The sequence below is a fragment of the Amblyomma mixtum genome, chromosome 3, assembly GCF_055824585.1.
Source record: "Amblyomma mixtum isolate Tamu chromosome 3, ASM5582458v1, whole genome shotgun sequence".
Lineage (NCBI taxonomy): Eukaryota > Metazoa > Arthropoda > Arachnida > Ixodida > Ixodidae > Amblyomma > Amblyomma mixtum.
The window spans coordinates 76,514,707-76,542,325 of record NC_143014.1 but is presented as its reverse complement, the minus strand read 5'-3'; the positions used below and the strand labels follow the sequence as shown (position 1 = coordinate 76,542,325).

The following is a 27,619-nucleotide window of genomic DNA, read 5'->3' as shown; positions in this document are numbered from 1 at the left end:
CTGCACAACTACTTCTTTAATCTATAGGTAGAACCTTTCTCTCCCCCCAACCCGCCACGGTGGCTCAGTGGTTACAGCGCTCGGCTGCTGACCCGAAAGACACGGGTTCGATCCCGGCCGCGGCGGCTAAATTTCTTGAAGGCGAATTTCTAGAGGCCCGTGTGCTGTGCGATGTCAGTGCACGTTAAAGAACCCCAGGTGGTCGAAATTTCCGGAGCCCTTCACTACGGCGTCTCTCGTAGCCTCAGTCGCTTTGGGACGTTAAACCCCAATAAACCAAACCAAACCAAACCAAACCAAACCTTTCTCTCCCCCTTTTGCCTCCTTTCATTCCTTCCCTGAAAGTACGGTTCAGGTGCCCACGCAGAGTGAGACATTTACCGCACTTTTTCTTTACTCATTTCATCCTCCTCATTAACTTAAGTATCAACCTAAATATCATCTAAATATCAGTCGAGCACGGTTTCTGTACAGTGCTAAAGTCTTATCTTGTGAGCTGCAATTTTTCTCTTTTTTTTTCTTTTTACAAGGGATGGAATTGAAAGATACTGTATTCAAATGAAGGTCTGCAATATCAGCTTTCCCAGGAGCACATCACTCTTTTTATATAAGGTCCTTACCACTGGCAGTGCACTCCTGCCTTTGGCACTCTAGCCTCTGCATGCTGTGAAGGGATGAGGGCAGCTGTTCACTTTGCCGCTCCCACCTAACAGTCTTGACCTTACGCTGTCAGGTCTGCTTTTCTACAACATCACAGACTAGTACACAGGTAGTGGAAGTGCAATGCCACTGATGAGACTTTCTCGAAGTGTTGCATGCTCCTGGGAAAGACGACATTCCACGTTTCGGTTTGAATATAACGTCTGTCAGTTTCATCTATTAACAAAAAGTATCAGCTGAGGAGATCGAACTTATTAAAAACCCCCCTTGTTTATGCTCATATTAACATATTAATCTGCGTTTGCAAAAGTTTTCTGCATGGCTAGTTAGGGGTATGATCATAAATTGTAATTGTTCAATGTTTGTTGCTGTGCTTGTAATAGTACAATGTAGTCTTTTGTTTTGCCACTCTTTCTCTTGGAAGTGAGAAAGCAATGTTGACATTGTAGTGTACCCAGTATTGTCGATTTGTTTTTTCTTCTTTTCTAAAATAGTGCTGGGCATTTCAGGAGTGCCAGGGCAACGTGTTGTTTTCCTTAGGCTTGCCACTGAAGGCATGTTTGGTACACATCATTGCAGACTACATAGTGCCCATGTACTTCTACGTCCCCAAGGAGTTCCTTGAGGCAGAACGAGCTGAACCAGGATCACAGCCTCGGTTGCCCAGCCCTGAAGGGGACGTGGACAATCTGTTCATGATGGGCCAGGCCTTGTACATAATCTCCAAGCTTCTGCGTGAGTTTCATGTGATCTGAGCTGAGTTCTTCTGTATGCTAGTTTAGTTGGTGAGGCCTAAAGAATAGCAACATGAATGCAGTGAGCAAACTTGTGTGCTTACCTCTGGGCTCTTTAGTGAGTTTTATACTACACAGGCCAGCAGTCTAAGCTGTATTTTGTTTTCATCCGTTAACATTAGAGCGGTCAGTGCAAGTGGAAATGGCAGTCGCTGTCTATCGGTAAGCAGTGGCACTGGGCTATGAATGAACTTAATATACTACTGATATGAACTTAGTATATTAGCTTGGATATAGCAAACCTTAGTATGCCACCTCTGATATACCGAACCTAAGTGGTATGCCACCTCTGGTATAATGAACTTTCATTTATATAACGAACCAACCTAAGTGTGCCACCTCAGACATAGGGAACTTTCATGCCTGGACCTTGGATGTAATGAACCTAAGTGTACCACCTCTGATATAATGAACTTTAGTGTATCAACCTCGGATATGAATGTTTGGCTGCTAACGCATTAAAACAGTCCACCAAGGATCGCTTAACAGTTTTATTAGTTCTGTAGACTTCTGTTCTTCGCTCAATAGTGCAACAGTTTTCATCCACGTTTCCCTCAAAAACTGTTGCCTAAAGGTTACCTTTACATGACTTTCTGTGCATTAGAGCTAGCTTCTGCTCACTAGTCTTTTTAGGGGGGGTAGGGGGGGGGGGGGGGGGGTTGCAAGGGTATCCTCTGAACTTCTATATGAATCCTTGCCTGTAACAGCATAAATAGTTCGTGCTTCTCTTCGTGATTGAGACCTTTTGCTTTTTGCTGCTTCTGCTAGATATAGAATTCATCCTAATCCAGTGAGCAGTTCATAGTTTTTCCTGCACATTATTTTTGTTTCTTTGCGTGTTTTGCTGCTCACAACATTTTAAGGTGGTGAGCATTTTGATTGCACGTAAAATGTCTGCATATGTTCCACATGACACACTGTGACTTAAACAGTGAATCGATTGAAATATGCCAGTTTTTCTTACTGGGGTTTCTCAAGTGCAGATGCTTTGCATACATCTAAAGCTTTTGTCACTCACTGTATCATTCTTGCCTCATGTAGGTTGTCCCAGCTAAAATAGATCAAGATTTTTTTAAAAAAAAGCGTTGTTTTGAATTAAAATAAAGCTAATGTTGTTAGGAGTTATGTAAACCATCAGCTAGTATTTTTTTGGTCCACCTACTTTAATAATTAGTAAACAATAGTTGAATGACTTTTTAAATTTGGCTTTGAATACGTAGGCATGAATGGAAAGTTGTCAAGCGTGATGAAAATGGTCCAACACAGGTGCTTCAATTGAGGTAGCCTTAGTCTAGCCCTTTTTATTTGGCAGAAAGTATGGGGTCATTCCGCGTCCAGCCAGCCGGGAAGGCGAGCTTCCGTGCCGGCTACACGCAGGCGTTTACTCGTACGCGACACGTTTCCCCAACCTGTGGCGCAGAGTCGCAGCCACGGCAGGTTCGGACGAAATAGGTAACGGCAGAGCACGCTAGGAAACAGTTTATTGTCCTAACGCGAGGTAAAGCACACTGCAGAAGAATGTTCTATCCGATAAAATAAAGGCTCGTAGCTCACCAAGTCGTCGTCAACAGGCGTTGGGTCGTCCGGGAGTCGGCGGGCACGCAGGGGTCCGTCGGGGCAGCTCGCAGGAGGTTCGCGGCAGGACGGCCCATCCCCGCCGCGAGCTCCTCCTTTTAACCCCTCAGGCATTTCTCGCTCGGGGCAACCGGTTGCGCCCAAGGTAAGGCTTTCACACCTTCCCTACAGGGCCAGTGCGTTGTGACGTCACATCATTGTAGGGAACATGGAGAGTAGCCATAGTGCCTTCTTTCCACATTCCCGGCGGCGCGCGCGCTCGTCTCATGACTCCACGCGTTCGCCTCTGGCATAGGGACGATGAAGGATACCAGTGCATCCCACAAAAGAAGGCCCATGAGATTTAAAAATACCACATGAGAGCGTGCTTCGTGCACCCGCATGCACCGTGATTACGGTGTCCTCATCCATGACTTGGTTAAAGGATGCCAGAGGCATGCCTTTTGTGCTGCCCACGACAAAGCTTCGTGTTGCTGCTGGTTCCAAGATAAGCACCTGTAGCAGCTGACGCCACATTTCTTTTTTTTTTTTCCAGCACACCGTCGGCAGCTACTGGTGTTTATCTCAGAACCAGCAGCGCGAAGTCTTTCGTGGGTAGCGCATAAGGCTGCACTTTACCAAGTCGCGAATGAGAGCACCATAATCTTGATGCACGCGGGTGCGCGCGAAGCATGCTCTCACGTGGTATTTTTTAAACATTGCAGGCTTTCTTTCTGCCGAATAAAAAGGGCTACGCTAAGGCTACCTTATTGGAAGCACCTGTGTTAGACTATTTTTATGGCGCTCAACGACTTTTCAATTCACAGCTGCGTATTGAAAGCCATATTAAAAAATTAAATGAATTAATATCGACTAATTCTTGAAGTAGGGAGAATGAAAAAAAATACTAACCAGTACTTTACATAACTCCTATCAACATTTGCTTGATTTCAATTAGGATGAGCGCTTTGGTTTAGTATTATAAATCTTGTTCCATTTTAGCAGGGACGCCCTGTATATGGCTTGCACACGTATCTGCATGTGGTCGGTCACTGTTTGTCACAATTGATAATTTGTCTTTGCCCATTAGCTGCCTAAAAAGTGCTTCAAGTGCTCTTTTTATTACTTTAGCATCTGGTCTCTATTTATCGCACAGTGGAAGGCCTTTTGCACATCTCCGAACTGGATCCAGTACGGCGCTACCTGCCATCTTGTAACCGGCCTCGACGCACTGACAGATACTCGGCATTTCAGGTGGGTGCTGATAATATTTACATCAGCAGTCTTCCTTTTTTTACGTCTTATTTTTACTGTGATAGGTACACAAATGCAAGATTGAAAATTTGCAGCTTTGATTTTTATATGCCTTTCTTTTTTTCTGAGAGTAATTGGAAGGCTTGCTGTTGAAATGGTTGATTGATAATTACGGACTATTTTTTTGAAGTGAAGTGCAATTATTTGACTGGTAATGGCATGATATATTATTTGTATGAAATTTTTGCCTGAATCTTCGTTTTAAATGTAGTTTTTGTGTAAACTCATTTGGTAAAATCATTTGCTTTCTGCTGCGAAGAGGTCAGTTAGGGACACCATGAAGAAATGAACGTCATGCAGGAAACTTCTGAACACTGAAATTTTGTTGAAATAACTGCCTGGAGAAAGGTAATTTTGTACCAATTTAAAAATTCCTGAAAATCAGTGATCTCGGCTGCTTGCAAATCAGAGTTTTGGAACATGAAAGCAGTGATGTTTTGCCTGTCTGGCTGAAAATGGCTGACCTAAAGCTTCACTTGTTTTAGTGCTGTCCCTTACTGCTCTAAAGGAAGAGATTCTGCTCATGTGTCAAAGATAATGTCAGGAGAGTGTTTGGAACTGTTGTGAAAGGTCAGGAACATTAGGGTTGAAAATACTGAAAACAGCACACTGGATTTATAAACCTGCTTAGCACGGAAAAATGGCATCTTAAATTAAGTTAATCATGCAGTTAGCTTATTGAGCTCTTGAAATTTTGACATAGACACTTTAGTACTTAGCTTTTTGTTTTGATGTTTTGCTCTGTCATCTCTACAAGAGAAAGTACCTATTTTGTGGTTGAGGTACAGGGCAATTTTCTGCCCATTTTCTTGCGTGACTTTTTGTTTCCACCTCACCTGCCCTGTGGGTCAGCAAGTTAATGATTGTTCGAGATCAGAGCAAGAGTTTGGCTAAGATATTTACACTATGCAACTGAGCACATGGGCAGCTATTATTGTGCAGTGTCAACTACTCACACATTTGCTGTTGGGGCTGGAGGAATTTTTGATAACACTTTATGCCATGCATTTATTCTGGTGGTGCCATTTCACGCTTTTAACTCGCAAACGGGATACCTGGGCTCTGATCCTGACAGGGAAAGGCAGTTGTGAGTATCTTCCCTGTCACGCCTGCACGCTTTGCTTGCAAGTCTGGAAAAGAGCCTCAAGCATTGTGCTGCCTCCTACAGGGCAGCCTCATTTTTGAAGCACTGGCTTTATGTGCATGAGAGCTAGCTTGAAATGCGACTCTTGGTGCCTTGCAGAATGCAGTGTGCTATTACGATTGAGGCTTTTGCATAGTCCACAGTGGACTGGTAGTTGCTTTGCAGGAAACCAACTAGGTACAATTTGTTCATTGTGAAAGCTGCTGAGTCACTGAGTGTGCCTGTTTGAAACATTCCAAGAGTAGTGATCACAGGAAGCAAATGCAGAGTTGGGTCAATTTTAGTCATCCAGTGATTGGATTGGTTTATGTACTGTATATAACTTTAAAAAAAAATGTAGCTGATATTTGCTAAACCTCCACATTTGACGGCACCATTGTATTATGATGCAACCGCTGTCAAGTGTAATGTTGGCTCTTGAAACAGTGGATCTTGTAGTTCAGGGTTGGATTTCTCGGTTTAAACTGAAAAAGAAAAAGTATACCGAATTTAATTTTTAAAAATTTCGTTTTAACCGAAAAATGTCAGAACCCTTGATATGCATACCACAGCTAGTGGGTTATCAAGTAGGAGTTGCACTCAGCCACGAGAGAAAATTAACAAAGTGCAGAAACCAGGGACATGGTGAACGTACCGTTGAATCAAGTACTGCAGTTGTGCCCTTTTGGGGTATCGCTCTACTACCTTTTCTGCCTCTGTAGACTAGGAGGCTCCACCCCATCACCAAACGTCATCTGCTAGCGCAGCGATGTTCACTCTCACCACTTGCTTAGGACTGTTCCTTGGTTAAGCTGGTTTCTCCACTGCATATAAGGGCACTAGAAACCATGCATAAGCATCACGAAAAAGTATCATGTTCTGGTTACCATGACAGTTAAGCGGCAATTCCATCACTGTCATCAGTACGGAGATGACAAGATGCCCTACCCTCTCACTCTTCTTAGCACAAGAACTCAGCAATAACACGTCAACTCACCTTTCAGAAGTCAACCTCAACTTGCATTTATGTCTCATGGTTTTGCCATGTAACTTCCGTTAACTTTTATTGGTGACAGCATTTCCTTCTGCAAACACAGGTATACGTGCTCTACCAGTAATTAATGACCATTTGAGGATTAATTATTGGTGATGCGCAAACTGATAAAAAGTCGAGTTAAACTCTTAAGTGTCTTTTGACCGCAGGGGAATAGAACATGATATAAACGAAAAAAAAAAAATCATCTGTGGGAAATAATGATCACCAAGAAAAATCTGAAGCTGCATTCTCTAATAAACACTATAAAAGTGAGCCAGATTTTGAAAAAATAAAAGCCGATAAGTCCAACCCCTGATTATAGTTATTGTCAGCAGCAGCTGACAAATAATTGTTGAAGGCAGAGTTTAGGAAAGTTACCCTTGATTTCTTTCAGGGGCAAAGTGGAGGGCCTCTGCATTGAATGTTAACTGTGATTGTATGCTTTGTAATCAAAAATTATTGAACAACTTATTGACTGTACAGTTTTGGCCTGCTGTCTCAACTGCTGAAATGTTAGAGCTGATGCCAGTGATAGATAGTGACCATGCAGCAAGGGCGTTCAACTTTTTGTATGCCTCTCTTTTGTATTTTGCTTGTTTACACTTTATCATTATGGTGTAGTCTCATTTTATTTTGAATATTTAATGAACATGGAGTTTATTATGATCGCGAAGTTACTGAAAAAAGTCACAAAAAGTCGTATAGCTATTTGACTTTCAGTGTGATTGTGTCTGTATTACTAATGCATTTACTGAAAATTAGGATTTTTATGCAGGTATTTATTGCATTAGTGCAGACTTTTCAGAGTATACTACATTTATCTGCAGTATACCTTTTGCATGATGTGCTGTAGTAGATGAGTTCTGTTTTGCTTGAATAAGATGTTTTTTAGATGCTGAATGCATGAACAGATGCATCAAGTGTGCATGCTATCTTGAGTTCAGCTGCTTGAGTGCAATCTATGGCAATTTTTTTGTTTGTTACAGTAAAACCTAAGTATAACAAAACTGAAGTCAAGCAGCAGCGTACTTGGTGTGTAATCATTGCTCTTATATGAATAAGCTGAGATGCCGAAGGCAATCACAGTGTTTTACTCAAGATGCTTGCACGATCTCTGAGATCTGAAAAATTTTGAAAACCCTTGATGTTCAACAGACAACCCATATTTGTCCAGTGAATAGAAATTTTCGTTTTACTGGAGGTGAAATGAGGTTTGAATGTATGATAAATCGTATTAGAGTGTGTCAGCTTGTTGTGTTGCAACTTCACATATTGCTGCTTTCTTAATTGTGTCTTATTGAGCTTATATTGACCAGATGCGTACGAAAAGGGCTTTCTTTTTCTTGTGCAGGTGTAAACTTTGGAAGATTGTTTTGGCTCTTCAGAGTCACAAATGAATGAAAATTGTGAATTCATGAACTAATACATAGTCTAAGTCCACTTGTATTTAATATTGGTTAAAATTTCCTTCACAGGAGTAGCTTTGAGCACACTGCGGAATATTTTGTGAGCGTCACTATAGTTTTAATGCTGTATTATCATGATGTGTCAGAGTGCACTTCTTGATAAAATACATTTGTCCATTTATGTAGATACAGTGTCTGTCGAAAAGTATTCCAGAGGTCAGGATACTGATGATATACTGTCTGCATGCCCTGTATAGTCTGCCCTTTTAGGAAAAAAATAAGCTTAAAAAAAGTCTTCAAAATTTTTCACGAATGTGCTTCTGTAACCTAGAGCAAGTGCTGGCTCTGCCATTGCCCTTTAATGGCTTAAAAAGGGGGAATGAAATGACAGTGTTTGCACTTAGCATTAAGTGGGTAATGTGCATTATTTCTTCATTTTTTTTTATGCTATGACTCATTGAAAAGCGCAATTCTTGCTTAAGCTTTGAGCTTACGTATAAATGTGTTGATAGAGTCAACGAGTGGCTGCAGCTGCATAATTTATTTTTGAATACACGTGATGAATTTTAACATAGTATGTGACATTAAATTTCAGTGGCAATCTTCTCTTCAGTTTTCTTGTACCTCTTCTTGTAGCCATTTTTGCAACAGATTGTTTCGTTATAGTAAGGTTTCACTGTACTTATCTTTTAACTGCTATGCAGCATTTGCTTGTGCAGACTTAATATGTTACTTGGCAGCTGTTTGCCTGGCTTACTGCAAACTGAGCTGCTTTGCATGCGTATGATTATCATTGTATGAGGTCTGCTGATGTCACTCAAACCCCCGAACACAGAGCGCAGCCACGGACCTGGTGGTGCAAGTGGTGCTGATAGCGGAGAGCATGCGGCTGCAGGCTATGATGGCCACATATGGCATCCAGACTCAGACGCCCCACGAAGTGGAGCCCGTCCAGATCTGGTCTCCCAAGCAGCTGATGAAGGTTTGTTGGGCCTTGGGAATCTTCTCAGAGGGTGGACAGAGAAAAGTGTTCCTATTATAGCCCAGTTTCCGACTTTGAAAGCTGAGAACATACCAAGTTTTCACTGTGCAAAGAGCCAGAAATATGTTGTTTATATTGGGTATCATTCTGGCATGTGTTTATTGAGAACACCGCTTCTGTCCTGCATATCTCTGAATAGTCCTTTCCTATACAAAACTCCACCTTTATCTCATTGTTAACAAGGATGCTGTGCATTCTCCTTGCACATCTCTGAATATTCCTTTCTGGTACAAAACTTCTTTGACCACATTATTAAAAACTGGGGGTTTCCAGGCCTCCGAGTATTGAAAGTCAATCACATGCTAGTTAAGTAAATTGGTTCATATCTATACTATTTTATTTATATATTTGTTTGTTTGTTTGTTTGTTTGTTTGTTTGTTTGTTTGTTTGTTTGTTTGTTTGTTTGTTTGTTTGTTATGATGTGCCCACATTGGCCTTTTACAAATAATTTAACATTCAAAGTACTAAAGTTATTTCCGCTCACCTTTTAGTGCAGCAGAATGGGTTGCGCTGCTCATATCAGTGGCCATGGTATTGTTCTCATGCATGCACAGTTCATGCCTATAAGCTATACCTGCTTTGTGCCTTTGCTGTTTACAGAGGTTTTGTTGCGAGGCTCCTTAACTGTGACTTCTCATACAGTATGTCAATCTGTTCAGGTGCAGTACTCGTATACCACCCACGCAGGTTATGCTTAGTCAGCCGTGCTGCATGCTAGTATTCATCGCAAAAGTCTTCAGGCATTTGAGTGGCCATTTAGGTACTGAGGTGTTCTGTCTGCAAGGGGCTTGCAATTATTGTGTGTGGAGTAGTAAATACACATGCTTGCTCTTACTCATGCATGTGGTGGTTTATCTAGCGGTCTCCTGCGGATATTGCACCTACACACCTTGATCCTTCTGCCTACAGTAGTACGCCCGTGCGCAGGCAGCAGCTACTGTGTTGCTTGGCTACTGAGCTGGGGGACCCGGACTGAATCCCGGCCGCAGCGGCCACATTTCGATGGAGCTGAGGCAAAACACAAGTGTTGCCTGTATGCTGTGTTATGTCAGTGCAGGTTAAAGAACCCCAGATGGGCTAATTCGAAGCCCTTCTCTACGGCTCCCCTAATAGCTCATGTGTAACTTCAGGACGTTAAACCCCATAGTTTACAGTATAGTGCACACACATGGTTTTGCTCTCAAGCCTGTACAACAAGCTTCCCATCGCTAGCAGGGAAAAATAAACATCCATAGAGGGCTGGATGATGAAAATGTAGGCAGGCTTAAGATTATAACATGGAGAGCTCAGAAATAAAGAATGAAATGGCATCATGGTACATGACATTTTGAAATACATAGTTGGGGAATATTTTGTAGCATTTGTCTGCCATCTCATCTTCTTTTGGTGTCGTCTGGCATTGTGCTCCTTTAGAGAAAGTGCATAAACACTTTCCAAAAAGAAATTGGCAGCTGCAGGCAAAAATTTAATTGGGCATTAGGCAGAAGAGCGTGACATTACAAGTATTAGATTATAAGCAGTATGCTTTCTTTGACAGGAGGGTTAAAAAAAAGATGTTAAGACAGAAGTTGTGCGTCTTTGTTGTAATATTGAAATGTTTGCTCGGATAATTGTAATTCATCATGAGTAACTTAATTATTTGTAATTCAGTATCTCTGGCCTCATGGAATCTGAAATAGCATCAGTTGGTTGAAAGTTTTTTGCATTTGATTACTACTTTAGCATTTCACTTTTCTTGCTGTTGCGTAATGTGTTAAAGCATTTCCAGTATGTGAGAAGCAAAATTGTGTTCCTTCCACTGCCAGCTGTTTACTTGCAAAAGGAGTGAGGGTAATGCCATTTCATGATGTTTTATCTTTGTCTGAAGCAATGTGAGAACTTAAGGGGGGATGTGGGGATCAGATCGCTTTTTGTCGATTTTTGAAAAGTACACTTTTTAGCATCTCCAACATGGTTTCTATGTTGTACTGAAATATTTCACCCAAAAATAAACTTTAAGCGCTCCAATTAAATATATTTGTCGGCATCCACACATAGACAGTGTGTGCTAGCTTAGAACTTTCAGGCTTGTTTTCTTGAAAGTTTGTTTTGAGCTCAATACCTTGCTCGTGGAAAGCGTAGCACAGCAATGGGTGCATGGATTTTTACCCTGTTTGTTTTGTTGTGATCACTGAAATGTGGTCTGCGTCAAGACAGTCTCAGATTTACCATTTAGGCTCACATGTTTTTATTACATGGTAATTAGAGCATGATACATTCTAAACATAAAAGAAGGTGCATATTTTGTCCTTTAAAAAAAAGAGCGGAGAAATTAAAAAAAAAAAATTAAGAGAGTCTTGATTTGCACCACACTTCTTAGTAAATATTAAAAGCATTTACTGTCATGCTAGGCTTTCCACAAGCAAGCAACATGGGGCCAACATATAAACAACGATAAAAGGGAACCTACTCACCCTGTCATTGTGAAACTTTATATCTGATAGTTTGATGCTGTTTTAAGCCAGTCTGCCAAATTTCATCGCTCTAAGTCGAAAAGTAGAAAAGTTGCCTTCGATCCCCACATCCCCCCTTAATTTACTAATGTAAATTAATTTACTAATTTACTAATTTAATTTACTAATTTACTAATGTAAATTAATTCTTCGAAGCAGTTTTTTTCTTATGGAGCATATTATTTGCTTTTTCTTCTTTTGTCTTCTGTGTAGGTGTATGAGTTCCTTGGGGTAAACCGAAAGCTTGGATTGAAGGGAAGACCACAGCGTCCAATTGGTGCATTAGGGACAAGCAAGGCAAGTTTCTCCAAATTACTGTGCATGTCAAATTGGCATGATTACTATGGATTTCTGTGACATCAGTAATTGAGAATAATGAAAAAAAGATGAAATTAATTTGCAAAACTTCTCATATTGACAACATCACAGCTGCATTGTTGAAGTATGAGGCCACAAAGGAAAGAAAATTTTTTAATCACCAGTTATGATTAAAATTATTTTGTCTCATTAAGCATGTTTTAGTTACCTTATCAAAGTATTTCAAGTATACACAGGAGTTCTGTTTATTATAGGGGGGTTATTTACTTCCAAAAAGCCCATTAAAATTGCTTTTCATGCCAGTGGTGACAAGTAACCACTGAAGCGCTAAAACGAGATAGCTGTATGTGCGCTCCATGCAGTGGACTAGGATAAATGTAATATGGTAAATACTTTGGACATAATCTTCGAAAAACTTTTCTGCTTTGAATTGTAGATTTTTTTTTTTTCATTTAAACAAAAAATATAACCTCGATTGATCACATCTGTCTGTGAATGAAATGTGAATTCAAGAATTTTTGACTGATTTTATTCATCCTAGTTCATTGCATGCATATAAATATAGAAATGGGTGCACAAAATTTCATTTCAAAATATTCACTCACAGAAAAGTTACGAATGTTTGCGTTAAACCGAGTGCAGGAAAATTCTGTTTGAGAAAAATGAAAATGTAGTTTTCAAACCTGTCAGAGATATGAAAAATCAATAAATGCAGGCCCCCTTGGCTGGGCCCCCCTTGAGATGTGATGAGATCTCCATCAGCCTGTGTGGCTGCTCGTCTTTTCTTTCTCACTGATTTTGTGTCATTGACTGGTGGACACCAAGCCCTTTGCATCTACCGTTAACCTTTGCTGATGCAAGCCCTCGTGGTTGAGTACCCTGGTTCTAGGCTAGTGCTTGTCTTAGGGTATGCAGGTCGCATCTGCTTCCAATACTGAAATGACCTGCAGGGGGATGAGCCTATTGATAAACTAATTTGCATGTATTGTTTTTTCATGTAGACACATCGACAGGAGTTAGAATGGTCATAGAGCACTGTTTACAGCTTTCACATTGTTCATTGGGCCATTTTAAAGGCCTCTTATTCACACATAGCTCCCTTGACCCATTGCTTCAGTTTTCTGTAATCTACAACAGCTGTTTGACCAGGGTGGCAGAGGTCATGCCTTGGATGCTTGTGTGTAGGGCTACGGTGAAAGCAACTGGTTTGTGTTGCTTGTTTCACTCCTCACACAAGTGTGTTACAATGCCGCAGCAGTTGTGCAGCAGACTAGTCAGGGCATATAGTTAAATTTTTTTATATGAGTCCAGACGCTGCACATACCTCTTAAAATTGTTCTTAGTGTTTATGATCCTAACCAAGTGTAAAGATAGGAGATAACACCACAAACATCAAAGAATAAAATGCTAGGAAAAATATTTTCCATAATGAAGGGAAATTACCAGCTTCACATACAAAGCTCTTAAGTTTTGATTTTATAATACAAGGGTATGCGGGTTGTAAAACTGGCTGTAACTTCAAAACTAAGTAATTTAGGAAAATAATTCCTTTTGCAACATATTTTTGAAGTTTAGGGATGTTTAGGGAAAAAGTAAAAGTTTAGAGAAAAAGTTTTAAAAAGATTTTTTTTTTTTTCAAAAATATCGATATTTAAATGTGGAGGCATACCTTATGCATTGCTTTCTTTTGTAAGCTTTTTTCTTCTCTGTTTTTGAATTTTTTTTTTCTGCAGTTGTACCGGATATGTGGACAAACAGTATTGTGCTATCCACTGATCTTTGAAGTCAATGACTTCTACCTCTCGCATGACATGGCACTGCTCATTGATGACATAAAGGTATTGTCTAAACATTTCAATTTGTGGGGGAATATCATTACGTAATATCATTACTGTACTGTAATGTTTCTGGAAAGCAAATTCTTTTGGTTTGTCTTTCTTCTTTGTGATACTGACAGGTTGAGGAATTTTTTCTTGCGTTTTTATAAGCACAGCGTTTGCTGAATAAGTAAATGTATCTGGCTACAAATTATAGGTTTGTCTGGCCTTTCGAAATTCCTAAATGCGCCCCTCCCTCTTCAGAATGAAAATTCTGCCGGCATTGTTATATAAGCCTCTACTGGGCTGAACTGCTTCTTAGAAAAATTTCAGACAAATATTTTTAGGTCTTCCGTCATCACCAGTCAGCCAGCCAGTATTTCTGTTTATAGAGATCAAAGCTAAAATATATTAAAGGAGCACTGAGGACAACTCTATCCGTTTCTGTTCTTTTCTGGATGCTTTTTTTTTGTGGTTTTGGTTTTGTGGTCAAAGAGAAAATATACTGTCTCTGAAGAACAGATTAAGGCTATAATTGATCCTTTAGGGATCAGTCTTCTTGCTGTGTTTTTTCTACGAGAGATACCAAGTCTTTTACACCTGGATAAGGTGATGCCCACATTTTTCCTGTAGCTTGCTTAATGCTTTAGTTTAGAAAGTATTGCGTGTTTAAACTGTTTGAATAGTAGCCATAATAGTTTTCATTATGTGTGCAAAGAGTCCTGAAAGTCCTATTGCTTCTTCATTTGAATACGGTACATTGTTCTAAACTGGGATGACTTTCAGACTGCAGTTGTGAATGAGTTGTCTTTTGCTTTACTATATTATGCATAATGTTTACTCTGTCTTCTTCCCTGTACAGAATGAGCTGACATTTGTTGGAAAGTACTGGCGCATGTCTGGTAGGCCCACACTTGCCATTGTTATCAGAGAAGACAATATGAGGTGTGTAATTCTCCTTAGTCATTTGTAGTTTATTAGCTGTGTTGATTCAAGAGGCATAGTACAGAAAGAAACTTTTTGGCAGTGTGTACTCCTCACAAGTTACAGTGTGACCTTTTAACTGAACTAAGATACAGCTATTCGCATCACATTCTTGTTTTCCTATTTTGAAAAGTAACGTGGCATTGCATCTTAAAACAAGACGTAATGTCTTAAGATTGAAACCTAGAAATATGGAAATGTACATTTTTTGCAGAAGAATGTGTGAAAAACTAAAGGTGATTTTTAGTAAAACACGCATTCAAACATTTATGAAATGGAGTGAATATGGTCTGGAAATCCCGAACTTCACTTTATGGAAGCAAGTGGATGATGTGTGAAATCCTGTGTCAAAATTGTATTGCTGGCAGAAACTTGAGCATTGCAAAGCATGCTAAGGCAATTCTGTCTAAATGCTAGAAGTATTGTACTCTGAACTGAAACTGCCCTTCTGAGATATGGACAAGTCATATTTTGGCGTTATGTGCTGCCTCAAGCATGCGAGTAAAAAAAAAAAGAAAAAATATTGCAAAGATTTTTGCTAAAAATAATGTACTAGCTAATAAATAGTGTCTTTAGGTGAACACCAAGATCTAATATTTTCTGTTCGTATTTCTTGTAGCACCTTATTGTTTTATAAATCATGGCAACAAATTTTATAGCTTGACTAGGCATTTCAGAATTGATTGCAGTGTTTCATGCTGACCGTCCTAAAGGTGTTAAGGTGCTTGTGTTCAAGCACTGACGGGTTCTAAGTTTTAATTCACTGGCTAGACATGATGTCTCAGTGTGGTGATAAGTCTCCAACTTTGCCTACTTCCACACTAGTAAGCGCAACTCAGAGAGTAAGGGGAATGGGAGGTGCATCCATACAGAAGCACATGCACAACCTTCCAAAGATGTTGGAGGCATCATTAACCACACTTTTGGCAGTTCTTGCTGACCACGTAGTAAACAAAAGGTCGACTTGGTAAATCTCTGTCATACTAAATCCACTCGGAGATCTCTCTATTCATTTGCCATGAGCTGAAAATGCAGTTACAAATTTTGTTCCCGCATATCTGAGTATGTTTTGTTACCGCGTTGCATTTACTTAGCCATGTTGCATATAAGGTAAATAGGAATACGGATTACATGTTTGTAGTTGTGATATTGTTCTCCTGTGGTAATATAATAAACCGTAAGACTTCAGTATCATGCAAGTGTTTTCCCTGCTCTTGTTATTGCTAGTTTGCTAGAATGTTTCACTTAGCCTACTACGATGCTGTAAGCCTTGGCAGCCTCAAACAAAAGTTTCGTTATAAAGTTCACTCTTGTTGGGGGAGTGAACTGGCATTTGATGGCATTTGATGGGGGAGTGGCATTTGATGCGAGTCTTACCGGGCTGTTCTAGAGATGCTCACTTCAAGGAGCTGCTAGACCTTCTAGCCATGCTGAAAAAGGGCCACTGTGATGGGCTCAAAGTGCGATTGGGCAGGCTACAGGTGAGCCAATTTGTCTACAACATTGTTGCCGACATTCAGGCATCCATTGTGATATCAGCAAGCAGTGAATAGAGGTGGTGGTAGTTAAAAAAAAATGTTCAAAAAAGAGAAACCTTAGATTTTCTACAAAGGTAAAGGTCACTGTTGCTTGAAGTTGTTTCGTGCTAGTGGGCTTATTCTTTATTTTTTTAGCTAGTAATTTATTAATTATGAATTACCAAAATTTTTAAGCACCAAGCAAATAAAAATATTATGTTACAAAGTTGCAGAGGAAAAAAATCCTGGTGGTTTCATTTCATCTCTATCCTGTAGCAACTGTTGGCAGCGGCCAATAGCTGGCACTGTCGATGTCAGTATGTTCAGACAGATCTCTTTTATACTACGAAATATATTGCAATTGTTTTCTTTGCATCGCTGTTTGAGTAAAGGCCCAAGCAAAGCATGATGAGAACCTCTTTCTAGAAAAAGGTTGCTTTCTTTGTGAACAGCATCATTCGATGTTCTGCTGCATGCTCTTTAACTTTCTTATTAGACATTTTTCATACCTTCAGTAATTAACAGGCTGACCAGTTAACATTTTTGATTAAACTGACGTAATATCAAATCGCATTATCACTGAGGCATGACTTGAGCCAACTATGGAGAAGCTTACTACTGCTGTCCTGAGTCACATATTGATGATTGATGTCAAAGATACTTATGCACCTTGGAGATCGAAAAGAAAGCCCTAGGTTTAAAATTGTGCTACTGTAAATTATTCTTGGTACACTGGTACACATGGTGTCCTGTGTCATAGTGTCCTGACAGTCACGTCACTTATTCAAGGCAATGCTGAGGGGTATGTGGTGTTATTGTCAAAGTCATGGAAAACTTATCACTTAGTATGGTCACACATAATTTATTTATTTATTTATTTATTTATTATCAATACCTCAAATTCCCCAGGAATGGGGTATTACATGAGGGATGGGCTGAATGTGTCACTAATGGAAGATTGGATGGCAGCCTTGAAGTGCAGTGGATCGGAGTGGTGCACGGAGTCGAATGGCAGGCCGTTCCAGTCTCGAGCAGTTTGCACGAAGAATGAGCGAAGATGAGCTGTAGTCTGTGCTGGGGGAGGGTAGACTGTTTTGGGATGGTTGGTACGGCTTGATAAGCGATGAGCTGGCAGGATAGCTGAAACATCAAGTTGGCTGTGATAAAATTTATGAAAGAGGCAGAGCCGAAAGATGCAACGTCTGGACTCGAGAGTGCTTCGCTTTTGAAAAAGACTTAGTAGAACACAGGGACGACACAAACTCTGGTGTGTTGTACCAAGTCTTCTTCAAAAGCGCAATTATGTGTGACCATGTTAACTACCAACTAGCCCAATTTGAAACCCTCTTAGTATCACTTAGGCCTCAAGATGAGTGCTTAGTCAGGCTGGTTGGTGCATGTTGATGACAGGACAGAAGAGAAGAACAGTGATCATTATCACTTAGGGCCCATGCTATCTTGGGCCATGTATGATAATTACCATTAGAATTTGTCACTATGTAGTGCACAGTTTAAAAAAGTAAGCGTAATCGCCACATGCTATGATCTTAATACTTATTAGAGTGTACCCACGTTGGCTAAGTCCACCATATAGTATGTCACGTGCTGCACGCTGTCTTGTTTTCTTGTTATTTTGAACCTCTCTTTAAGGATATTGGTGCAGCTCTATAGTTCTAATATTTGGATATGTTTGCCTAGCCAGACAGGTGTTTGTTGCTAGAAAAGTTGTTGGTTTTTGGGGTATTTCGCAGTCACTAAAGACATATTCATTTTGTGAAATTTTCTTGTCATACTCGGGGTTCAGTGTATTCATTCTCACAGGTGACACTTTTTCTGGCTTGCTAGGCTTCCTCCTCAGGCACTTACACTGCATAGCTGGGTGGAATTTTGCATACAAAGGAGTTTGCCAGCTGCCCTACATTTTTGCCCCAGTGCATGAGCATTCTACGGGAATTAAAACTGCCTTTTAGTTGCAAATAACACGGAAATATTATTCACTTCAAAAATATAATCACCCTGTTGTCTCTTTTTCACAGAATCTCATTTCTTCCTCGTGCATTGAGCACTTGGACTTCCTGCACCTCCTGCCACATGATGCCCTTCCCAAGTTTGATGCTTTCCAGCAGCTTGAGCACACAAACACTGGTTACCAGAGCCTGACCGACGTGCCCAAGGCCCTCGCATACAGCGAGCCATCCTATGATTATTCGGTTAGCAGTTTCTTGTGTAGCATGTTCTTCGTAGTTGTAACCTTATGTAAGAAGCTTGCATCTTAAGCAGCTAAATGTCACTATCCCCAATGAATCTGCATGGTAATTATTTGTAACTATAGCACATATCACTGATCATATGTGGCGCAGTTGGGGCTCAATATGTAACCTGCTTATTTAGGGTGATGCAGGTTTTGCAACATTGTATGAGCTTTTTTTTTTCTGAGTTGAGTTTTGTCTGATGTGAGTAGAGTAGGCAGGAGTAGAATTTCAGTTCATTTAAGTTTTAGGTTTAGGTTTGCATTCCTACTGCACTACAGAATTAAAACACTTTATAAAATAAAGCTCTGATGTGCGAGTGCCTTATCATGCATAGGGCTGCATCGAATTAGTGAGAGTTCATTCCCATGTGCTTTCCTGCTAACTCCCTTCCACAGCTTTTATGATAATTTGTAGTGTACTGTTTTGTGGCATTAATTGTAATAAATTGATGATAAATCATAACTTCCAGGACTGACTGTGCTTATTATAATGGTATGGTAATGGTGCGTACTTTTACCAGTTTTGTCATGATATTGTTTTTGTATTATTTCAATATTTGTTTCTCTCAACAAATGAGCTGCAACACCACCTCTCTGAAACAGTTTATTTCAACTACCCTTATTTGTGCAAAGAACTTTTGCCTTTGGATTCACACACATCACACGCTCTTGGAGCTTTGGCAGCTTGTCTGGTTCAGGGTTTAAGATGCTTAGATTTTGAGAGGTAGGCTGTGTTGCAGGAACTCCCTGTGTGGATATGCCAACTTGTTTGTTCCAGTGCACGCTGAGCAGTGCCACTACATGGAATCTTTAAGATGTACCTACTAGTTGTACTTTTCGTAGCACCTTTCCTTCCATGAGGAAGAGGCTATGCAACTCGCCAACGTGGGTTGCCTTCTTTTTTTTTTTTTTTTAAACCAAAGGGAGCTTGTTGAGGCAAGCAGAGTGCTTCGCTGAGTGATAGTAGAAACTTCCCTAAACGCTACTCTTGTCTTGAAAATGGCCCCTTGAAATAAGTATTCTCGATAAAAAAAATATCTAAATATTACGCAAAAAAGTGCTAATTGTCTTGGGAACTCGGCCCTTTTCCTTGAAAATAGGCTGAGTTTATTTGTAATTGGCTTTGTGTCCACTTAAACTGCTAAAACATGTGTGTTTGTGCTGTGATATCTTTCATAACATCATGATATAACTTCTTTGTGACACACAATCTAATGTGTTAATCGCAGGAGTGTAAAGGAGGCACTTTTGCGTTTTGTTGCAGTCATTCTACGGAAAATCGAACAATGAAATCATAGAGGCCCTGGCCAGTGTCGATACTCTGCATGGCCAGAGTCAGCTGCTGGGCATCTTGTGGAGCAGAGTGAGCCCCAGTTTCACCATAGATGGAGGCATGTATCGGATCTTCAGAGCTATACTGTCTGCATGCGGTATGAGACTTGCTCTGGGTCTGCTAAGCTAATTTTCTCTTTGTTTTTCAGTGATGCTTAAGGACAGGCTGGAAAAGCTGACAAGACAAGCAGGTGCACTCAAACACTGGTAGGCTCATTGCATTGAATTACAGTATGTAGTGTGTTGCGAATGTTTGTTAGTTTTGGAGTAAATCAGCTGCTAATGAGAAAGTTTAAAGCAATATTAGCTTATGTGTACTTGTGGTGGTTTTGATTAGACTACAAAACCTTACTTCAGCCTGCTTAAGTTTTTCTTCATCTCACCCAGGAGATGACCTCGGCTGCTAACTTGACCCTAATACATTGTATTTATAATACAATACTAATGTAATACATCAGCAAAATACTAATAAGGAAATGAAATTCACCAAACTGTGCCATGTCTACCCAAGGCAGCTATGGTTTGCCTCCACTGTGCATATAGAGACACTAATGACTAGTGTATCTATACATTTATGTAGCTAAAGTCAAACCTCGATATAGCAACACGGATATTACGATTTTTGGCTATATTGAACACTTTCTCAATATTTCAATAGACACATGTATTTTCACTGTACTATATATCAAACGCGGTTGGCCCTCGAACAGATGTATCAAACCTCCCAGTGCCGAGTAGTGCCCTCTCGAAGGGCAGACAGCAGGCTTTGCCGCACTACGCAAGTGACTGGTGATCGTGTGGTAAGCGTTTGTGCCAAGGCTCTTGCCTTATCTCGAACTCGCCTACAGTGCTATGGAAGATAGCAGAGTTTGAAGCTAGGTGGTCAGCATGCGTTCACACCTCTCACGCCCATCGACAGTGCCCCCTGAAGCAGCACTGTGGACAGATGCAGCCTTGCAGTAACCATCCTGAACTCATGTTGGCTTTCATAAAGGTGGTGAAAATGGTGATAGCTTTCACTCTGATGTACCATTTTTCATGTAGCATTACTTTAATGAAAGGAAGCCACTTTAGCGGATGCTGGCGGTGCTGTGCAGAGAAGCCAACCTAACTGTCGCTCGGTTTTTCGCGGCCTACAGAATCGCCGCAAGCGCCTTCGAAATGGAGCTAAAACTTCGGAAACGGTCTCCCCGTTTATTTAGTAAGCATCGGCTAAGCTGCTGCCCCTTCACTGACTGAATTGCACTGCTTTTGCATGTGTTTCTGAGAAAATTCTGCATTACGAATTTTGGCTCTGTCGAACTATTTTAATACTTTTATGTGTTCGCTATGATGAATTGTATATGTCCAGTGGAGGCACACTATAGCTATGTGGGACAGACGTGATTCACTCTACAATGAAGCCCACTTGTAACGAATCTGACGGTCGCGCAGATAGCGTTCGTTGTGTCCAAGGCTTGTAATAGATGCACTTCCCATGTTACAGCCCAAAATGCTAAGTCGGATGGTGTAAGTCCACTATGAGTGTCTGCTTATTCAAACTATAGACTCTATTACGGTGCTTTCCAAGCTCTGCAGTGCAGTCTCATGCTTTTTGCCAATACCCTTGCTACCAAACAGCTGGTTTAGGGACATGATATAACTAATCACGGTGGAAGTGCCCACGGTAGCAGGTGGTAGGTTGACCTTCTCATCATCGTCCTCGTGAGATTCTTGGTTGTGCAAGAGTTCTCGTACTTCGCATACTATTATTTTTGTCAGTATATGGCTTTCTGATGTCAGCGTGATCATCCGCTCTGACGAATTCATCCGACGGCATCAGGCCGGACCAGCTCGCAATGCATTGCCGCAAATCCACATTCGTTCAGCAACGTGGTGTTCGACATCGCCCTCCATCGTTTGTAGGTCCCTAAATGCTGCCTTATGGAAGCAATTCTTGGTGGACACCACAGTCATTCCAGCCACGAGACTTTATCACTCTGCGGCGGGGAGCAGAGAAATTCAAACTGGGACATCGTGGCAACTAGTTGGTCAGTTGCTATCATTATGCGTTGGTGACATGCAGCTGGTATGACACCTTGAGCCCATGAATTTATGCTCATGTCAAGTGGCTGGTCTTGCTTGTTGCATCCGGTGACAGAAGAGTGCGGTCATTGTAGTAAGGAAAAGCAGCATCTTCGAGCACGGGAAGGACCTTCCTTTTTTTTTTTACCATGTCATGGTTGAACTCAACAAGCCACTCGGTGAACAAGTCCCCTGTCATCCGCATGCCCCCATCTGGACTTAAGCCTAGTGGCACACTCGTCAGATAACAAAAAAAGTTGTGCATCATTCAGGCCTTCGTGTCATGCATGTAGCGTTGAAGAGTGTAGCTTCCAAAGCACTACCTCTTGTAAGTCTTCCCAATAACAGACGGCGACTACCGTTCACTGCTTTTCATACTCATGCACAGAAGCCGTTAACGTGAAACTTACTGCACTTTCCACACAAGCTAGGCATCTCATTTCAAGACATGCATTTTTAACAGCCACATCTTGCAAAAAGTTTTGTCGACATTCCTTATGTCACATTTATTTATTTTTATTTTTCTTGCTTATTTGGTTGCTGTGTTATTTTCGTAGGAATGAGGGGAGGGGACCCATGCTCGTCACTCACCACTCTTGCTAGAAGCGGTGGTTTCCGACTGCAGGGCCAAGTTTGCAGTGCCTCCTCGTTCACTGTAACCAAGTCATGCAGCCACAGGTGTTTGTTGTATCTGAGGTGCAATGCCATTTCCCTAATACATAATTTGACGGTAGCATTGCCCTCATTCGTAATAAGTGAGCGTTCGCTATAACTACATCCATTGTAAGTGGGCTTGACGGTGTATACAGTAGAATCCGCATACATCAAACTGGCAAAAAAAGTACCTACGAGTTCAGTATAATATGTAATTCGATGTAAAAGTAGCAGTAAATTTGACAACATACTACCATATTGAAATGGGAAAAAATATATTTCTTTGATAGCCACTTAAGTACCGCTCGCAGATTACAGAGCAAAGTAGACGTGAATTTTTTTTATATTTATTCATCTTCATTGCTCAGAGAGAACATGGGCATTTTTTAATGTTGCCGATGAACTCCATACAGCGGAGACTGCAGCCTTCTATCAACATACAATAGTGGTGAACCATGCTGAGCGCACGGAGCACGTGGGCAAAGGTTCTCTCAAGTCTTCATTGCAAATCACATCAGTAGTCTCCTGGTTATCCAGGACATTGGCAATGATTTACTCGTCTGCACGCACTCCCGCGGTCTCAATGTCATCGTCCGCGGAGACAGTCTCCTACGGCTGCCCTATCACAAATGGCACCAGGAAATTTGGACAACTGGTTCCACAAATCATCAAGACCCACGACAGCTTCGTTGAGCTCACCCAACAAAGAAACTGCACTATCTTCTCCAGGAAAGCAGAGGCCAACATGTTGGAAGCAGTTGCGTATACCTTTCGTTTTTGACATCGTTCCACGACCCACTTAGCATAGACAGGGCTCCTGAAGATCGATTTTTGGCTCCCTTCCAGTCCTCGGGTTCTGCTGGAGACATTCAATCAGACGTTTCCTAAATCCTACCTTCACTGCGCAGTTGGTTGGTTGGTAACAGCTTTATTGGACCCACTTCAGTGGATCAGGTGAGGTGGGTGGAGGGAGAGGGGTATGAGCAGGACAGCGATGAGTCCTCGGGTTGCTGTAGATAACCGGGCACTGTAGGGCCGCAGTGACCTTCAAGGCCCAGCCCACAATGCATAGCTGTAGCTCCGGTTGTGAGCTACATAGAGCAGCCTCCTATCGTTCCTGTGATTCCATCCCTTGAAAGGGGGTTTTCAGTTTGTTTGGGCAATTTTGACAAGTGTGTTTAAAATCCATGCGGATTATCCACTAGTCCATGGGTTGAAGTACTGACGTTGCGTTCGGCAGCAGTAATGTTGCTAGAACTAGTACTGCAGCAGTGGGCACCGATGTAGTGATCTTGGCTGATCAGGTCGTTGCTCCAAGCCATCCACTCTTCGATTGGACCAGTAGGTCACCAGAACCGAAAGCACATTCTGCAAGAATTGCAGACGGTTTGAAGGTTTATTAAAACGAAATACAAATGAGTTGTTTCATAAAAAAGTTAGTACAGTAGGAGGTCCCAAAGTGAAAACTGTCTGGGGGACCTCCCATCAGGAATTCATAAGAAAAGTGCACAAGTTTGGCAGGGGAGCTGGAACATAAGTATACAATGAAGTTAAAACCTATTAGTGTAATTTTTGGCAATGAATAAGTTATACAATAGTTAGCGGGCGTAATTTAACAAAAAAGGCATAAAACAGCAAAGCATAAGAGCAAGAGAAATAACGCAAAAAGACATCAGATAACAATGGGCATTGGATAAATGCAGATATAAAACAGAGGTGGAGAAAAAAAAATAAAGGTTCCAGATGAGTAACAATATGACCGTTTGCGGCCAGAGTGGGAAACGGAAAATAAGATTTTTCCGTTTGAAAACACTAGATTGTACTTTCAGAAAATAAGTTGACTTGATTTTTCCAGTAACGAGTTGTTAAAGCTTCATTGATCTATCCATTTTGGTGGTGAGCTTCTTTGGATTTCTTCTCACCTCCTCCAACTCGCTTGGCAATTTCCACTTTCTTGGAAAAAGGGAGGTTCTGCTGTTTTGCAGCTGCCACTTTGCTCACACAGACAACGAAAACCGCGCGAAATTTCCAATGGCGGCACGAGGCGTCGAATGTGTGAACTGCATGACAATGGGGTAGAACTGACACAACGTGCTAAAAACACATACTGTGGTTGGCTGGGTACGTTCCCATCGCCTACGTCTTGGAAAATCCATGTCATCATTGGTCTGCTTTGCTGTGTAGCACCGATAGCACCTGCACATTCATACGGAAAAGCTAACCTTCGGAGATGTGCTGAGGAAAGCCAGCTTCTTGTGCCTACCGGAGTTGTCCGAAGTTCGATTGGACCTACGGGGAAGCTAACCCCCGGAGATATTATGAGGGAAAGTCAGCTTGCCTGAGGTTCGATCTTTCGGATGTGACGGCTAATTTTTGTGCGATATATCTGTACATTTTCCTATTTTCTATACATTCACATTATAGCTTTACGGTGGTAAAAAATTATCTAACAGAGTTCGATATAATCGAGTTCGACTGTATATGCGTATGCACATGTAATAAGAGAGTAATTACTCACTGGCATCCACTCAAGTGCAGCCATACGGCTATAAAGGAAAGCTATACAGCTTTCTCAGAGACTTCGTAGTTAAAGAAAAATTTTTCTTGCTCCGGGGTTCGAACCCGGGACCACCGCTACTCCGGAGCAGTCGCTCTACCACCTGAGTTTACTGGGACGGTAAGCTGATGGTAGGGCGAAAGCGAATTGATTAATAACTCAAAGTGGGAACTGTGTTGGTCCACCTTGGGGGATTCCCCTAAACATTTTGACCATGCACATGTGTGGAGAAAATGTAAGCTGCTAGCCACTGCTGATATATCATCTCTTTTACTTGGCTATTATCTTTATTCTATGTGCTGTTGCAGAACCAGGGTTATGTACATATACCTGTTAACCATTGCATGTTATGGGTACAACTAAAGTATTTCTGGCAGCTCATTTTTGAGGAGTTTTGATGATTGTAGCAGTTTAAGAAGATCACGTGTATAGGTGAAGCTATGGAAAGGGATCATATGTGCTAGCGCAACTGTTTTGTTGGTTTGCAAAGTCTTGCCAAGAGAAAGTCACTTGCTTCACAAAAGGGGTGTAAGCTCTTTTCCTGAACTTTTTTAGCCGCCGCAGTGGCTCAGTGGTTATGGTGCTCGGCTGCTAGCCCGAAAGACATGGGTTCGATCTCAGCCACAGGGGTCGCATTTCAGTGGAGATGAGATGCTAGAGGCCTGCGTACTATGCAATGTCAGTACGAATTAAAGAACCTCAGGAGGTTGATATTATCCGAAGTCTTCAACTATGGTGCCTCTCGTAGCCTTTGTCACTTTGAGACATTAAACTCCATTGCAACTGAGTAGCTGTACTATCGCGTGCAGTATGACTTGCAGTGCGCCACCACCTCCGCAGCGCCCTGGTGGCTGAGCTTACGAGGCAGCCAGGCGAAGGGCGAGGGTTTTGCCATTCCAGAGATGCGCGTCGCCCCTGAGCCCTCCTCCCCTATCCTCCTCCTCTCCCGAGAAGTACATCATTCACTGAAGCAATAACGGTGATAACTGGGCACTCCAATGAGCACTCTTGCAATTCCCTAACTCGGGAGACGCGCATCTCTGGAATGGCCGAACCCTCGCCTTTTTTTTTTTCACGCATGTGACATGCTTTACTGTGAGCTCGCCGCCCAGTGCTCTGGGGCACGCTCTGGAGCGTTGCAATTCATACTGCGCACAATAATTCCTTTGCAAGCAATTTTTGTTTTGAACTTGCACAAAACATATCTTCTTTCTGGAAGAACCTGGGTACTCTGGCTCAGTAGATGAGCGCCTTAAACACTGAGCCACTGCGGCAGTTTCATATAATGAGCCCCCCCCACTTTTGTTGTTCAAGATTTACTTTCTTTTTTAAGCGTTAGCTTCCTTAGCACGTTCCTCAGTTTTCGTGCCAGCAGCATGCCAAGGTGTTGTGCACCAGTATATCTTTTGACGAATGCTCCTGTGGGGGTGGCATGCTCAGCGAACTTGGCAGAGCACCAAGGTGTTGTGTGCCCTCGACAGGAGCGCCGGTGTCAATGGCTTGTCGGTGTGCTGCTGGGCGCCCGGCTACTCCAATGTATAGCACCACGACACTGCAAACACCTTTCAAAACCAACAGTGCTTAACATTGGCGACACGAATGCGGCTGACGATGTGCTTTTGTTGTTGATGAATGGACGGAGGGACGTCCAGGTAGACCAATCAGACCGGTCGGCAGGCAGGTGGACGGACGAACATGTGTGAAATTTCGACTGTTGAAAAAAAATCTGTAGAGACTTTTTTCTCCGCTTATTGAACCCTCCCCCAAGTTCATGTTAACTTTTCTGGAAAAAAGTTGGTTTATTGTGGAAGCAAATATGGTACTAGCACAGTTGTAAGTGCAAGGAAGGAATGGTTTCGCATCATTTTTATTATTTGTATGCATTGAGTTCTTTTGGAACATAACCACAAAATTTCTGAAAGTACAAGCTAGTGTTTTTTCTGGGAATTGTAGTCTTTCTGGAAAAAATGTAGTTACCAACATGAGCCAGTCCATTTGCTCTATAGTATTGCACAACTTACACTACATTAAGTTGTTTTGTGCCCAAAGTTCGTTTAATTCCATTTGTGGCTTTGTTCATAAACTCACTGTTGTCTCTCTGATTGTCAAGTAAGAAGATGCAATGGCTGTCATTCTAAGAAGAAACATCATCTCTTCATTTTCACAAATGTTTCATTTTTCTTTAGTGCTTGTTGTCTATTTAGCATGCAGATTTTTCTGTAAGCGTTCAATGTGGTATATGCGCGTGTTCTAGGGCAGTCGTGCGTCGCTGCTCCAGCATTCTGGGCAAAGTGGTGGATAGCCTCAGCCCGTACATCACAGCCATCTTGGTCAATGGAAAACAGGCAAGTTTGGTTTTCAGATGTCTGCAAGAAAGGCACTTCCATGAAGGGCCGCATTCCTTTGAATTCACTAGACTCCCTTTAACACTCTATAAGGCACAAGCTGCATGCAATGTCTCACAGGCATGCAAATGGCAAAATTGCACTCTGAGTGCCTCTAGAAATTGAATGACATCACTTTCAACCCATTTCAACTACTGGTTTTCTAGAAGAAAGGTGTATAAATTTTTACCAGTGATTTCGTAAAAAGACCTCAACTCAAATGTGGTTGCATATCTGTACCTCAGTCTTATCGATAGATAAGAAAACTTGCAGTAGAATTGAAAATTGCTTCAAAAAGTATTATGAGGCAGTCGACCGA

General features: G+C 41.5%; 1 protein-coding gene across 2 annotated transcripts in view; it reads left to right on the top strand.

Moving 5' to 3' along the window:
• The window catches only part of LOC149350664 (putative phosphorylase b kinase regulatory subunit beta), a 62,323-nt gene that overhangs the window by 21,228 nt on the left and 13,476 nt on the right, over positions 1-27,619 (top strand). For both annotated transcript variants that reach the window (XM_089579755.1, XM_089579754.1), the window contains 11 exons: positions 1,240-1,395; positions 4,165-4,262; positions 8,723-8,869; positions 11,636-11,719; positions 13,474-13,578; positions 14,420-14,502; positions 15,932-16,022; positions 18,095-18,268; positions 19,574-19,700; positions 19,791-19,848; positions 27,171-27,261. In XM_089579755.1, the coding sequence (XP_089435881.1) occupies positions 1,240-1,395; positions 4,165-4,262; positions 8,723-8,869; positions 11,636-11,719; positions 13,474-13,578; positions 14,420-14,502; positions 15,932-16,022; positions 18,095-18,268; positions 19,574-19,700; positions 19,791-19,848; positions 27,171-27,261 (1,214 nt within the window). The remainder of the gene's footprint in view (positions 1-1,239; positions 1,396-4,164; positions 4,263-8,722; positions 8,870-11,635; positions 11,720-13,473; positions 13,579-14,419; positions 14,503-15,931; positions 16,023-18,094; positions 18,269-19,573; positions 19,701-19,790; positions 19,849-27,170; positions 27,262-27,619) is intronic.